General features: G+C 45.5%; 1 protein-coding gene across 3 annotated transcripts in view; it reads right to left on the bottom strand.

Annotated features, from left to right (window-relative positions):
* Positions 1-10,884, bottom strand: part of rsph14 (radial spoke head 14 homolog) — a 246,116-nt gene extending 235,232 nt beyond the window's left edge. For 2 of the 3 annotated variants that reach the window (XM_072498541.1, XM_072498533.1), the window contains exon 1: positions 10,567-10,882. In XM_072498541.1, coding sequence (XP_072354642.1) covers positions 10,567-10,765 — 199 coding nt within the window. In that variant the 5' untranslated portion in view covers positions 10,766-10,882. Of the gene's footprint in view, positions 1-10,566 lie in introns of all 3 variants that reach the window. The other variant, XM_072498524.1, reaches the window with a different exon arrangement.
* Positions 10,885-15,982: the final 5,098 nt, after the last annotated feature.

Below are 15,982 nucleotides of genomic sequence, written 5' to 3'. Positions count from 1 at the left end.
AACCAGTTACATTTGTACATGTGCCCTGTTTTAAAATTATCGTGCCGATCATGGTGTGTAAAGCACAGTCACATTTGTATGTAAACATTAACACTTCCAAAGGAAGGGAGATGTGGTGACACTCCTGCGCACAGTTTTGTATACAGTTTTCCATCAATGCATATATTTATCGACCTCCAACCAGCTGGTGGCGACAGAGATTTAACATGTGACTAGAAATATCCAGGAGTTGGTAGAAAGTCGTACAAGAGGATAGTCGCACTAGAAGTAGCTCCAGGCGAATTCACTGAAGTCATTTATTCATAACTGTTATATCACAATTCATTAGTTATCTTTCCATGTGTTCATATTGTTAATAAATTATCTTATTAGTCAAAGAACTAGATGTTCTGTGTGCATCTGTACTATGGCCATAACACAAAACATAACAAGCACAGCCTGTTGAGGCACAGCTGCTGGCTCAAAACATGGCAGGAGCAGGGTCGATATATTCTTTTCATGAATAATAGCAAGATAGGGGCTGGTTTAACACAGTGGGCTAAACCGCTGGCTTGCAATAAAGAACAGACAGCAGGGTGGGTTCGATTCCCGTTGAGGCCTCCCCGAACAGGCACCAGAATGTGGCGACTAGGGGCTTTTCACAGTAACTTCATTGAAGCCTACTTGTGACAATAAGCGATTATTATTATTATCAGAGCCTCCTCCTGTGATATCATTCATATTGCTTTATTCGTCTTCCTCTTCATCTATTAAATGGAGCACAGGGTAAGTTATTCCCATGAATAATTCCATGCTGAACAATCAGGGTGGAGGGCAGCAGGGCAGGTACATAGGGGCCTCTGGAAGGCTGGGGGGCCTGTAAGTGGGCATGGGAGGCTTGATGAAGGGGCTGGGGGGCCAGGGTCCCCATAGCAGGATGTTCTCACCTTGGGGGGTGTTGGGTAATGCCCATGTGTGCGGGGGTGACGTTGCCCATGGGTGGGTGGTGTGTGGGATCAACAAGCACACTTCGAGATCAGGGCACCCTTTCAAAATGGCAGCCCGATCTCTGAGTTCCGCTCCCCAGCACTGGAATTTGTTTTAAGTGTGGGGTAAACCGGAGAGAAACTCCCCAGGTCCCAAGAAAGTGGATAAGGACGCGATTTAATGGAAAGGTTTCCAAGTGTGGTAGCTAACAGGAAATGCTGCGACGTCCCCGTCGCTTGACCCGGTGAGGCTGTCACCACTATAGAATGTCAATTGATCTGCTTAACGAGGCTCCATTGGGATTCATGACACAAATCATGGTTCGCCGGCTGATTCGACCAGGTCTGCGCTTGCCAGCCCCCCCGTTAAAAAGTGACAGCCGCACTTAAAACCGCTCCTGCACAGCCAACCCCACTCCGCTCGCAGCCGTGCCGCCATGGAGACCAGCCCCACGCTTTGGTGACACTGACCTGGGACAGCTGTTGAACACTGTGGATTCCAGGTGAGAAGTACACCTACAACCGACGGAAGGGGCCCAGACGGGCGGCAGGCTACTGGACATCAGAGTCCTCACCCCCCATGAGGAATAAGGCCTGGAGGTTACAGATGTGGCCACGGACAGATCGGTCACCAACGTGGAGGTCGGCACATGTCGCAGAGGTGAGGATCCACCAGTCGCCACCCAGATGACCTATCAAACGTGAGTTGTTAATGCCATACAGATTGACCCACCAACTAAGTGTTGATTCTCCCTCAGGACCTTCAGCCGATGGCATCAGCCCATCTGGGGTGGTCCCCACCCCCTGCCACCTATGAGAACATCTTGAAGGAGAGCTCTGAGGATGCCACCATAATAATCGTGGCACAGCTGTCATCCCCACCCTCCACCAGTGCAGAGACACACACTTCAGTGAGCAACGGTAGTGATCAGGCTTCTGGGGCACAATCTGATGAGTACCACACTGTTGCAGATGTACATCAGGCGGAGGTAGGAATGCTCAGGTGAGACAGCAGTCAGAGGTCTGCTGGATCTCAGGACCCAGCTGGGTTCAAGTCAGATGCTGAGCCTCTGGACCAGGTTTACCTGGAGCTGATGTGGACAATAGGGTGCGGCTGTGACATTCAGAAGGGGATGTCAGCGACCCTGTAGCAGGTCTCCCGACTGGCGTTATTAGCCAGGCCCTAAGCGGGTACCCCTTATCCCCCCCCAAGAGCCAACCGACCATCCTGGGGTGGTCCTTGAAGAGGCCGAGGATGTCGCTGTTGTGCACAGTCCCTGGGAAGCGTGCACACACGTGCAAGATCTTGTCGCACACAAGCTGGATGTTCAAGGAGTAGACCCCTATCTGTTGATTTAGGGCACTTCCTGAAGGCCGAGTGAGAGCAAGGTGGCATGTGTGCCATCTCTTAGCCCCTGGACCTGGAGCATCCCGTCAGTGGAGGAAAATCCTGTGTCCGGCCATCTTGTTGGGCTTGGTCCATGACAAAGTTTTTATAGATAGCTGCCCGGATAAACAGAGCATCTGTGAATTGAGAGATGCACTTTTGGGATGCAGCTTGTGAGATGCCACACAAGTCCCCACTCAAGCCCTGGAATGATCGTGAGACGTAAAAGTTCAGGGCTGTTGTGACCTTGACGGCTACCGGGAGCAGTATACTCCTCCTCCACATGGGTGCCAAGTCCCTGAAGAAATGGCACAGGTGGCGTACCGTCTCCTTGTTGAGGCGGAGCCTCCTGCGGCACGTGCTGTCCATCATCTGCTTGAAAGACCAGAGATGCCTGTACACCTTGGGCCATCATCGGCCGCCCCCTCTGGATACCTCTCTGGCCTGATGGGCGACTGGGTCTGCAGGGTGCAGGGCGGGGCCCTGCACGTGGGCCACCGCCTTCTCCAGCGTCTGCCAGCCTGTCCTGCCAGCTGCACCACTCGGGCAAGTTCCGCTGGGTCCAAAATATTGTCCATTCCATGCAATATCTGTAAGGAATTAGGAGATGGTGTGAGACGGACAACCAGCAGTCTTCCACCAAGGGATCCTCCAGTCCCCTCCAATTGCTCCCCCACCACCCCCGACACACCTTGCCCATGCATCCCCGGCCTCAGCGGGGGCCCCTGCTCACCGGACCCCACACCCTGCAACCCAGACACTCGCACACATTACAGGACAGGGCGCAGGCCCCCACCCCGGTGCACTCACTCACCCTTCCACCGCGATAAAATCCGCAGTGCTGGGGCCCAGCCCCCGGGTGTTCGGATGTTGGGCACTGCAGTGTTCAGGCACAGTGTTCAGGTATCCCGGTCTGATTGGGATGCTGGGCAACAACTCTCACTTGCTACATGCCACGCCACCCACAGGGACCCAATGAGAGAAATGTGACGTGCTCACTTAACTACGATTGCCAATTCCCAATAGCCTTCAGCCGCACACACAACCAGAGGCCTCTATGGAGCACACAGACAAGGGCTAGGGCTGCCACCGGAACTAGAACACATGATCCAGTGGTTGGCATGGTGGACCCACAGGCGATTAGAGCCCCCCCAGCCGAGACCATGGGCAGCCACCCCCCCTCCTGCTCCGCATCCCCCACACCCCATGGCGCCCACCCCAACCGAGGCTGGCCCCCCCTGTTGCTCCCCCACCACGTTCGGGCACCAGGGCAGCAAACCCAGTGACCCTGGCTCTTTGCCTGTGAGCGAAGATGGCTACTCACTCTTCATGTCCCTGCAGCAGCCCTTCCAACAGCTTCACGTTTTCAAAAAGGAGTACTAACCGCCACCCACGTGACCATTTGATGTAGAAGGCGTTTGATCATGGGAAGCCGTTAGATAGGGGTCGCTCCCTTTAATTGTATGGAGGTTGGCCTTAAGTCGTGATTATTGGTTTCTCGCCACGCTAAGGTGAGATCCGGAATTTTACCTAAGGGAGTGAGCCGGTTAGATCGCGAATGGATCAGCGCCTGGATTCTTGTTCTTTGCCTTTCCCGTTATTTAATGACCTTGTCACGCTCTCGCGTAAGTGCAATGCAGCCATTAAATTGCACCCCAAGTGCCATTTGATAGCAGTGGGGATCTCGCCAGCAGAGCCGACTGAAAACTCCCTGCTGACCTGCCACAAATGAACTTAGACATTTTTCCGTTAAATTCTACCCTTTCACGTTGTGCTTCACACCAATGCTGCAGTCATAGTGGAAATTCACCCTTTGCGATATTACCTGAAAATACCATAAGCTACTATATGATCATTGCATGATGTTTCTGGTGACATGAATACCAACATTAGATTACATTTCTTCTAACTACATCATCACCACCAAACTGAGTACATAAAGACATTTTGAGCTTGTGTGAAATAATCTAAATTCAAGTGTTTCCTTAAAAGTACATCAAAAATCAATCCTCATGTTGTTTACTAAGCTGGAACTGATCCTGAGAACAGTGGCTGTTTTTTTCAAATTGTTTATCATCTTCAAGTATTGGGCCCTCTAAATACCGTTCATTTATCTGACAACTGTATCCAAGAACAGAGAAGAAAAGGTTGTAAAGGCAGTTTCCAGAAATACAATTTTCTAATGGCTTTTGCTCACCAGTGACACAAGAATTATTAAAAGCTTTTCCCAAATCTATTCAACTCAGAAGTATTAATGCACACCACACTATTGCCTCACGGTGCCGAGGACTCGTATTCGATCCCGGCCTCAGATCACTGTCCGTTTGGAGTTTGCACATTATCCCCGTGTCTGCGTGGGTCTCACCCCCCGCAACCCAAAGATGTGCAGCGTAGGTGGATTGGCCATGCTAAATTGCCCCCTAATTGGAAAATGTTTTAAAATGCAGACCAAGTGAACTAAATTTACTGAATACAGGTTGGTGATTGGGAACCTCACCCATCACCAATGCACCCGATGGTAAAATCATGCGCTGAAGCCCACTAAAAATCCTCATTGAAACTATAATTGGAAAATTCCATCCAATATGAATACAGTATTGTATTTAGGGCAGCACGGTAGCACAAGTGATTAGCACTGTGGCTTCACAGCGCCAGGGTCCCAGGTTCGATTCCCTGCTGGGTCACTATCTGTGCGGACTCTGCACGTTCTCCCCGTGTCTGCGTGGGTTTCCTCCGGGTGCTCCGGTTTCCTCCCACAGTCCAAAGACGTGCAGGTTAGGTGGATTGGCCATGCTAAATTGCCCTTAGTGACCAAAAAAGGTGAGGAGGGGTTATTGGGTTATGGGGATAGGTTGGAAGTGAGGACTTAAGTGGGTTGGTGCAGACTCGATGGGCCGAATGGCCTCCTTCTGCACTGTATGTTCTACATTCTAAAATTACTGGAAATTACTTTAACACAATGTACAAAATAATATGCAATATGAATTGGAAGGACAATTCCATGTCAAGCATTCATAAATATAGACTTCCTCCAAATTTATATATTCGAAGACGCTAAAAGTCACACAATCTGTATTGTGTAAAGAGATCATCAATACTTTCTAGTGACCTTTATTGGCCAAAAATAACCATAGCCATTTAAAATAATAACTTTAAGCAAATTCACTGCTGAATAATGATCATGTAATTATGCTAGCTGTGTCATTTGCTAGCAGTGTCGCGAATTGTAACTAATCATGTGCCATTGAAGGCAGGCCAGGTAGGGGCAGGAAATAGGCAGCTTCTGTTTATACAGTGAAATTTCATTGGTCCCTGGTAACAACATTCAAAATTACATCACAATGCTAAATGTCCATCACAGGCCAGATTCAAGTGGGTTATATAAAAACCTTTTAAAAAATACACCGCATTTGCCAGACCATAAGATGCACCATGATTGTAAAAACAAATAATTAGGAAAAAATCTTTCAGTCCATGAAAGTATCTGATCTGCATATTTACCATTATGGAACAAAAACAACAATGCAGAAGCCCAAAAGGTCCTCATCACTGCAGTCACACGCATCGTCACTGGTGAAAGTGAACTGCCACTTTCTTGAAATAGAACGGCATCTTCACTGCCATCTAGGGCATTGCTGATGCCACATTTCTTGAAAGACTGCACAATTGTTTCAATCATTGCCACAGATTTCTCACCCACTTGCACAGCTGCAAAAGAATGGGCAATTTAATTCGTCCATTCAGTGCTAAGTTACGATTTGGTGCCTTCATTCATTCGGAGCATTTCTCAAACATGCTTTAAATGACGTGTTAACTAAAAGGTCCAGGGGCTGTAACTGGCATTTAAAACTGCCTGAAATCACAGTTAGCTGCAACTTCAATTCCACAGCCTTCATTTTTGTGGCAGCCCTGATCACACGACTGGGGACATTTTTTTTTTTAAAAGAAGGCCATCTGGATGCTTTGATAATACTTTCTCCAACAGATAAACATGAACAAAAATGCCATGCAAAATTTCAACATTGGTGCGTTTTTTCTCTAAGGATAAGTAACAGCAGCAGTTTTCTGCTGGCAAGAACACTGTAGTGGGTCTTCTTATGACCAGATATTTGTATTGGTATTGTTTTAGCACTTTTCATGTCCACAGTCTTGTCCAATGAAACATCAAGTGTTAGGGAAATTTGAACCAAATCGTCTATCTGTCCAAGTTCAGAAAGTAATTTCTCCCTTGCATTAAATCACAAAGCTGTTGTATTACTGTACTATCCTAGCTCTAGTTCACATCTGCCTTTTCATAAGTCTGTAGCACCAAAATCAGTAACACCACCTACTCTTATTAGGATACCAGACAAGAACCCTACAATTTGCAATTTGTAAAACTGTGAGGAAAGGATACTTCGCCACGGGAGTGATAACACCAAAGATAGGTATCTTATTTGTTAAAACAAATTTAATTTAAATACAGAATCAATCACATTAACAACACAGTAACAACTTTACAATTAAGTTAAAAACAGATCTTAAATAAAAGGAAATACTACTCCCTACACTTGCAACTATGTATATTCCAACTAAGCAAACCAACATAGCTCAAAGACGACTTATTAAAAAAGTTAACAATCAGGTTTACTTGCTTTTCTCTATGCAAAGACCTTAGAGAGAGCACTTAACGAGTCAGCTGAAGACCATTCTCGTCAGACTAAAATTCTATGACAAATGGCAAACTACAAGCAGACCAAGTTCCACCCCTTAAATTCATCATAAGGCATACTTCGGTCTCTTTCCACTGAGGTGCCCCATGACCTGTTAACCAGGACGAAGCACCATCCCTCAAATTATCTACACCCCAGCGATCCTCTGAAATAAAAACAAGTTGCCATTAGCCACCTATCTGTAAACAAGTATATGGTTAAAATCAATAATTATCTCCGTTTTACGACCCCTTAATCACAGCTTTAGTAATAATAATCTTTGTCACAAGTAGGCTTACATTAACACTGCAATGGAGTTACTCTGAAAAGCCCCTAGTCGCCACATTCTGGCACCTGTTCGGGGACACAGAGGGAGAATTCAGAATGTCCAAATTACCTAACAGCACGTCGTTCAGGACGTGTGGGAGGTAACCGGAGCACCCTGAGGAAACTCACGCAGACACGGAGAGAATGTGCATACTCCACACAGGCAGTGACCGAAGCCGCAAATCGAATCTCGGACCCTGGCGCTGTGAAGCAACAGTGCTAATCATTGTGCGAACATGCTGCCCATTAAGACATACTGCATACTGTATGTACCTTAAACCAGAGTTTTTAATAACATTACTGCAACAAATATAAAATACAATATACAGCATTTTCTTACATTCATCTCACTCTCTTTGCTTCACATACAATAATATTGGTATAACAGAAATTAAATTTTTCCTGTGGTCTAATTATTCAATTTTACACCTCTTCTTCCAGCTGCGGTCATTTTGCAGCATGTCCATGAAAAATGTGCTTGATCTTTTCCATTTCCATTCGTTCTTTCTCTTCTTGCTTCAATGCCTGTATAATTTCTTCAGTTGAAAGAAGACCAAAACATCTTTCATCCAGTTTGAATCCTCCCTTATAAGGGAACCTTTTCTGTTTTGCATCCATTATGTTTGCACCAGATGTTACAGAAAACCCACAGCAAACTAGTGGCACCATAATTACCATCTGCAACTCCAAATCACATGCTAATGATCTTTCTGATGGGCTAACCTTCAGACCATAAGCCTTCAGGCAGTTTTAGCGGATATTTTTCCAGAAAAACAGTGCGACTTATGGTCTAACAATGATATTTGCAGCATCGAGGAACATAAATTAGGAGGACAGCGTGACAGGTGTTCTACATTTTCTCCTATTTATTGTAAAATTAACAAATTATATAGTAAAGCCAGAGCACTGGAATAAAGATAAAATTATACAGTTCTTTAAGTAATATAGGGGAGGTGGTGGCATAGTGGTTTTGTCACTGAACTAGTATTTTCACTGGACTATTAGACCAGAGACCCAGAGTTATGCTTTGGGGACCCAGATTCAAATCCCGCCACTGCAGATGGTAAAATTTGAATTCAATAAAAATCTGGAATTAAAAGTCAAATGATGACCATGAAACCATTGTAGATTGTCATAAAAACCCATATGGTTCACTAATGTCCTTTAGGGAAGGCAATCTGTCGATCCTTACCTGGTTTGGTCTACATGTGACTCCAGAGCCACAGCAATGTGGTTGGCTCTTAACTGTTCCCTCAAGGGCAATTAGGGATGGGCAATAAATGCTGGCACAGCCTGCAATGCCCATGTCCCATGAACAAATAAAAAAAAGATAACTTTTTGGTTCATGAGCAACACCATAGGAGATCAATTATTTTAAGCATTCAAAACCAAAGAATTAGGAAACACACACTAAAAAACAGGAAAATAAATAGGGTGAACCATAAAAGCTGAATGTCTGGGAAATCAATCACATTTTGCTCAGGGAAATAGATAACAGTTTGATACAGCTTTGAAAAATATAAGGAGTTTAATGTGTGTTTCCATCTTTAGTAAATTTGAAATAGAAAATGAAGGATGCTGAAGCTAACAGAGTCCATTTTTGGCCAATAGGTGAAAGTGCAGAATGCACATGAACTGAGGCCATGACCTCAGCACCTGAACGTCAGGTCACATTTAAATATTGCAAGTCCAAGTGGCAGCACACCATGAAGCACAGGCCAACAGGGAGGAGAAAGCACCGTTGTGTCTTATCTGGGGTTTCTAATTGCAAATTATACTTTAAACTTTTATTCAAAATAATGTTGGCAGTTTTTCCAACCCCACCCCTCCCAGTGTAGTGTTTTTATTTACCTTTAGTATTGAAGGGATTTGTGCTTAGTATTCTATCATTCAAAATTATGGAAGTGAAGAAATGCAACAAAGATTAATTGATGATAGTTTCATGGACATTCTACTCGGCAATTTTTAATTGTACATTTCAGTGACTGGCCTTGTTCCCTCTAATTTTTCTTCATTTAATTTACATTGCTGGAGTTGCTCAGCAGATCTGAACATCACTTAAAGAGGATAAAGCAAGCTCAAAGTGGGATTTGAAAACTGGAAACAGATCATCGATGGGATGCAAAGCAATAAGTGGTAGGGTAGGAGTGTTGAATAATATGCAGAAGAATAACAAGTTACAAAATTCCAAAACAACTGTAGTTTGCATTGAAGCAGGTCAAAAGGTGTGGGAAAATCCAGTCAAGAAGGTAGCGAGAGAATATTTAGCTGGGGATGGTTTACAATGGATCAGAGATGACAAACTGGATATTGAATAGAATGTTTGGCTGAGGTTCCAATAAAATGCATACATTGGGTTTCAGCCTAAGCGGGTAACCAAGAAGGGTGGCAGTAGCACAGTGGCTAGCACTGTTGCTTCACAGCACCAGGGCCCCAGGTTCCATTCCCGGCTTGGGTCACTGTCTGTGTGGAGTCTAAACATTATGGCAGTGTCTGCGTGGATTTCCTCCCACAAGTCCCAAAAGACATGCTGTTAGGTCATTTGGGCATTCTGAATTCTCCCTCCATGTACCAGAACAGGTGCCAGAATGTTGCGACTAGGGGCTTTTCACAGTAACTTCATTGCCTACTTGTGACAATAAAGATTATTTAAAAAAAGAAAACAAAAGATGTGCAAAAACGAAGCAAGTCTGGTTGCATCGGCAGAGAAAAGTAGTTAACATTTCAAGTGTAATATGATTTCTTCTGCTTCTTTGGTAACGGAGAATTCTGATGGGAGCATGTATGGGGCTTATTGAAAATGACTAGGCATCACAGAAAAGTTTTAGCTTTGTGGGAAAATTGCCCCCACCCAGGTCTTGGAGTTGGGTAGATAGTCAGGGAAGTGTAGCAACAGCCTTTGAGAGGTAGCCTCATCTGTTTTCTGTCTTTATTTCCTTTCATGTCCCCAATCTTTCTTTGGTAAATATACATCTAGGATACCAGAGTTCTTTGCAGTTTATAATAAGTAGCACCGACGTGGGAAAGTGCATTCACACCCCTCACATTTACAGAGCACCTCAGTAAATTAAAGGGGGAGGGGTATGGAATCAGTTTGGACGCCAACTCCTCGAGCTTCTCAGAACTTGATACCCTCCCTTTTCTTTGTGCACTGGAAGTATAGTGAACGGGGAGTGGGAGGAGGGTCTTCACTTACCGACCTCCACCGCCGTGTAAGCTAACTCGGGGTCGTGCAGCAGGTCACACAGAGCCATGAGCGCCCGCTGCCGGATCAGGAGCTCGGGATCCGCCAGCTCCAGGTTTAGTCTGGGTAAAGCCCGGTTCCCGAAGGCAATGGGCGCCTTGGTCGGGTCGATGTGAGGAGGCAGCTTGGCAGAGATTCTCGCGTGAGCCATTTTCTCGCCGCTACTTTAACAAGGAGGAACAAAGGCGCAAATTAGCGCGCGAGCCCGCGCTGCTGCCGGCGTTTCTCCGCCGAACGCTTGAAAGCTCGGCTCGCGGCTTCCTGTCACTATAGCAACGTCCAAGGCCTACTCCTCCCAGCGCGCCTGCACAGGTAAATGGGTCGCCAACAACAAAGATTGCTTTGTACCGCTAACTTAACGTAGGGAAACGTCCCATGCGCTACACCAAGGCATCATCAAAACAATATTGACTTAGAGCCAAAAAAAGGAAGTTATTGGGAAGGTGGTAAAGGGGTGTTCACTTTTTTATAAAATAAGACCATAGGATTTATCGTTCTCAGTGGAAAGGGAATGGAATTAGGACAGGCAGAGGAAGGGAATTAAGATTTGTACAACTGAAGGAGGCAGGGTGAGCAACGTTTATGAAATAAATTAAGGGGCACTTTGGCTGTGGGGGATGGTAAGTATCATAGAATTCCGACAGTGCAGAAGGAGGCCATTCGGCCCATTGAGTCTGCACCGACCCTCCGAAAGAGCACCCTACCAATGCCTCGGCCCTCTCCTTGTAACCCTGCTCATTGATCATGGCCAATCCGCTGGCATCTTTGGACTGTGGGAGGTAAACACTGCCGACACAGGGAGAATGTGCAAACTCCACACAGACCATCACCCAAGGCCGGAATCTAACCAGGATCCTTGGCGCCGTGAGGCAGCAGTGCTGACCACTGGCAGAGGGCAGAGGTGTGGACCTAGGTAGAGTGCTCTTTTGGCGGGTCAGTGCAGACTCAATGGGCCGAATGGCCTCCTTCTGCACTGTAGGAATTCTATGATACTTATCATCCCTACATGTGAAGCAAAGACAGTGTGATGAATGTAAGAAAATGATGTATTTAGTATTTGATATTTGTTTCAGTAATGTTATTAAAAACCCTGGTTTAAGATACATACAGGCAGTATGTCTTAACGGGAGGCAAGGTAGCACAGTGGTTAGCACCGGCTTGGGTTACTGTGAGGAGTCTGCACGTTCTCCCCATGTCTGCGTGGGTTTCCTCCGGGTGCTCCGGTTACTTCCCACAAGTCCTGAAAGACGTGCTGTTAGGTAATTTGGACATTTTGATTTCTCCCTCCTGTACCCAAACGGGCGCCGGAATGTGGCGAAGAGGGGCTTTTCACAGTAACTTCATTGTAGTGTTAATGTAAGCCTACTTGTGATAATAAAGATTATTATTACTAAAGCTGTGATTAAGAGGTCATAAAACTGAGATAATCATTGATTTTAACCATATCATTAAAAAAAAATAATACCCGCGATCAGCCACAGGTTTTATGCACTCCAGCTTGATTAGTCATATGACCCTCCGCGAACTCATCTTCTTAAGGGGCACGCTACCACATCTCTCCCCCTTTAAGACCCTGATTAACACATTGCAACAACAATGGAACGATTTACAATATTATGCAACAATAGATCTCAGCACAGTCCCTTATAAGGTAAGTTGGTCATCAGGACTTCCTGATCCTTTGGAGCATCACAATTCACTCGTAGCTGTGGTAATTTCAGTTTGACCAGGTTGACTCTCATGCGAAGACACGTTCATGCAGTTACGCTCCCCAGTTATCTCTGGAACATTACTAGGCTCTACCCCACCTCGGGATAGCTTGCTGCACATTACTTTCACCCGTAGCAGTATCACTGGCAGGCATACGAGGGATGGGATTCCCTCACTGGTTCGGTGTGCTATTCTCTTCTTCCCAAATAGTCCAGGTGTTTCTTCACCCATTTTCCTTGGACATCTATCTCATATGACACAGGACCTGTTATGGCCACGACCGTTCCTGGGAACTAATTTGGACCAAAATTATTTACATATACCAAGTCACCCACCTCAAATGTTGCCTCAGGATTTTTCGAGTTGTAATGTTTCTTCTGTGCTTTCTGTTTTACCTCGGCCCTCCCTGCCAAATTCGGAAATATCAGATCCAACCCATGTTAGGGCAGCACGGTAGCATAGTGGTTAGCACAATTGCTTTACAGCTCCAGGGTCCCAGGTTCGATTCCCGGCTTGGGTCACTGTCTGTGGAGTCTGCACGTTCTCCCAGTGCGTGCGTGGGTTTTCGGCGGGTGCTCGGGTTTCCTTCCACAGTCCAAAGATGTGCAGGTTAGGTGGATTGGCCATGCTAAATTGCCCTTAGTATCCAAAATTGCCCTTAGTGTTGGGTGGGGTTACTGGGTTATGGGGATAGGGTGGGGGTGTGGGCTTGGGTAGGGTGCTCTTTCCAAGAGCCGGTGCAGACTCGATGGGCCGAATGGCCTCCTTCTGCACTGTAAATGCTATGAAAAAAATGTTCTAATGCGACTGCCCATTAGCAACTTCCTGGGTGTAACACCTGTGCTGTTCTATAGGTGAGCAGGAAATGAGCCAGTCTGATTTGTAGAGAGGCTGATAACTTTCTTCATGGAGGCTTTGAATGTTTGGACGGCTCTCTCAGCCATTCTATTTGATGCAGAGGGGTAGGAAGCGGTTTGATTATGTTGAATGCTTATGTTCTTGTTCGATCTCTTTACTAGTGAAAACAGTTCCATTATCTGAGACCAGCATCTTGGGAACTTGTGGGTGGCGAATGTCTGTTACAATCTTTCTGTTGTTGCTAATGAGATTGTGGGCTTCAGTTTGTGTATGTCCAAATACTTGGAGTGAGCATTTATGATGAGCAAGAACATAGAACATGGAAGCCATGAATGGGCCACAAAGTCAACGTAGTCATACCCATGGTCAACCTAGCCACTGCCAAGGGCGCATTAAGGCTGCAGATGGCAAGTTTTGCTGCATTTGACACTGGTCGCATTGTCTGACCAGAGGCTCTATGTCGACATCCATCCTGGGCCACCACACATACCGATCACTCTAGCTCCCCATAATAAAATGCTGTCTTCACAACTTAACTCGTCTTTTTTTATCTGAAAGGGTCATACCTACTCAGACCTGTTAGCATGATGCCAGCTGTGGAGGACCATGTATCTGACTTGAAATAATGAGGGGTCTTTTTGGATCCACAATTTGACGTTTTGCATCGACACAGGCAACGTATTGAGAAGGTTTAAAGCACAAATTAATACCTGTGGTACCGGCAGAGGTGATATACTTTTTGGCTGGGGGATGCGGCTTAAAATGGCCGCATTTGAAATGTGTCTGCCTGGCCTATGTTGATATGTTGAAACGCATACTCGTAGGCTGCCAACAATAGACGTGTTGATGGAACCTTTTCACCCAAAAATTATGCCTAGTCTCTCTTTTTTTGATTTGCGAGTAAGCTTGTTCAGCATTGGTCAGAGTCCTCATGGCACAGGCAACAGGCCTTTCTGCACCGTCTTCCATCTTATGTGATAAAACCGCTGAGATTATGTAGGGAGATGTGCCGCAAGTAAGAACTATCTCTTTTGAACCAAGAGACTGGATGACAGCAAGGTTAGTCCGACCTGTTCAAAGCCTTCATTCTGATGCTCTCTCCAATTACACCTCTGGTGCTGCTTGAGTAATGTGTGTGGATGTGCCAACATTGTAGAAAGATTAGAAATAAACCTGCCATAATAATTCACCATTCCTAAAAAGGATTTAAATTCTGACATTTTTTGGGGTCGGTGCTTCCTTAGTTGGTTTTATCTTCTCCTTCACAGGCTACAGCCCTTTGGCATCCACCCTGAATCCTAAGTATGTCACTTCATGAGCTTGGAACTTACATTTTACTCTTTTCAGCCTTACTACTGCCTTCTTAATTGGTTTTAAAGCTCCTTTGAAATTTGTTAGGTGCTGCTCTTTGGATTTCCCTGTTATCAGTACATCGTCTAAATAGACAACCACCTTGGGTAGGTCCTTTAGTAAGCTTTCCAACATGCGCTGGAAAAGTGCACAAACCATGAGAATCTGAAGGGTAGCCGGGTATGTTCTTATACGGTAGCACAGTTGTTAGCACAGTTCCTTCACAGCTCCAGGGCCCCAGGTTCGATTCCCGGCTTGGATCACTGTCTGTGTGGAGTCTGCACGTTCTCCCTGTATCTATGTGGGTTTCCTCCGGGTGCTCCAGTTTTCTGCCACAAATCCTGAAAGATATGCTGTTAGGTGAATTGGATATTCTGAATTCTCCCTCTGTACAGGTGCAGGAATGTGACGACTAGGGGCTTTTCACAATAACTTCATTGCAGTGTTAATGTAAGCCTACTTGTGACAATAAAGATTATTATTGCAGACTTTTGTTGGTTGTTACAACACGCTGGGCTAGTGCGCAGTAAATTCCAGCCCCACAGGCCCCAGAGTCCCAACATAAGTGAATTAACCAATAATTTGTATGTTTTCCTGAGATCATTGATCCTCGACTGCTTCAATGACAAGTAAAACATTTAAAAAGCTGTTTATTTATAATAAAAGAAGAGATAAACATGTAATGGAAATATTAGAACAATGGTCTACTAATCTAACTATTCCCCACTCTTCATCCAGACGCACACAAGACAGACATGGTGGGTGGGTAGGAAAGTTTAAAAAATAACAGGGATTAAAAGGGCTGAGGTGAATCTTTGCTACTGAGGTGGTAGTCTTTGTAGTTGCTGATCTTGAATTCATCGGTTGGTTTGACTCTTAGAATATTCCTTCAATTAGACCTCACAGACTGCAGGAATTCCTCTGGTGAGTCTCCTTCACTTGTACAGGCCTCCACCAGATTGACTCTCAGTCTCATTGAGATAGTTTTGAATTCTCTACCTGAGAGTTTACAGCAAGTTCACCGTCCACTCTACCTTTCAGCTTCTTGTCCAGTCTTTAAGCAGAGTTTCCCGCTGTTGTATAGAGAGAGAGAAAATGGCCTGGTCTTCAGGACCTTTTAGGGTTCTCAGGAGAGAAATATCAGCCTGGGTTTTTCCCAGCCTTCCTCACAGAGGTTTTTCACAGGCCTGGCTGGAGAGAATGCTTGCAGCATTTAAATCAGGAGTTAAACCTTCACAGGCCTGGCTGGAGAGTGTTTAAAAAATGCCAGCCTCCGCTTAGAGAACTTGTTCTTCCTAAGGTTTAAGCAGTACTGAATTAAAATAGAGCTGGTGCTTCTTGCTCCGCTAATCACAATCGAGAATAGAATATGTCCCTGAATCCCAGAAGAGATGATTGGATTCTAGCCAAGTCCATCAAAATGACAGTACAGGACTAAGCCACACAACAC

This window comes from Scyliorhinus torazame, chromosome 1, assembly GCF_047496885.1.
Source record: "Scyliorhinus torazame isolate Kashiwa2021f chromosome 1, sScyTor2.1, whole genome shotgun sequence".
NCBI classification, from domain to species: Eukaryota; Metazoa; Chordata; class Chondrichthyes; order Carcharhiniformes; family Scyliorhinidae; genus Scyliorhinus; species Scyliorhinus torazame.
The sequence above is the reverse complement of the archived record's forward strand: the minus strand, read 5'-3'. Positions and strand labels throughout refer to the sequence as shown.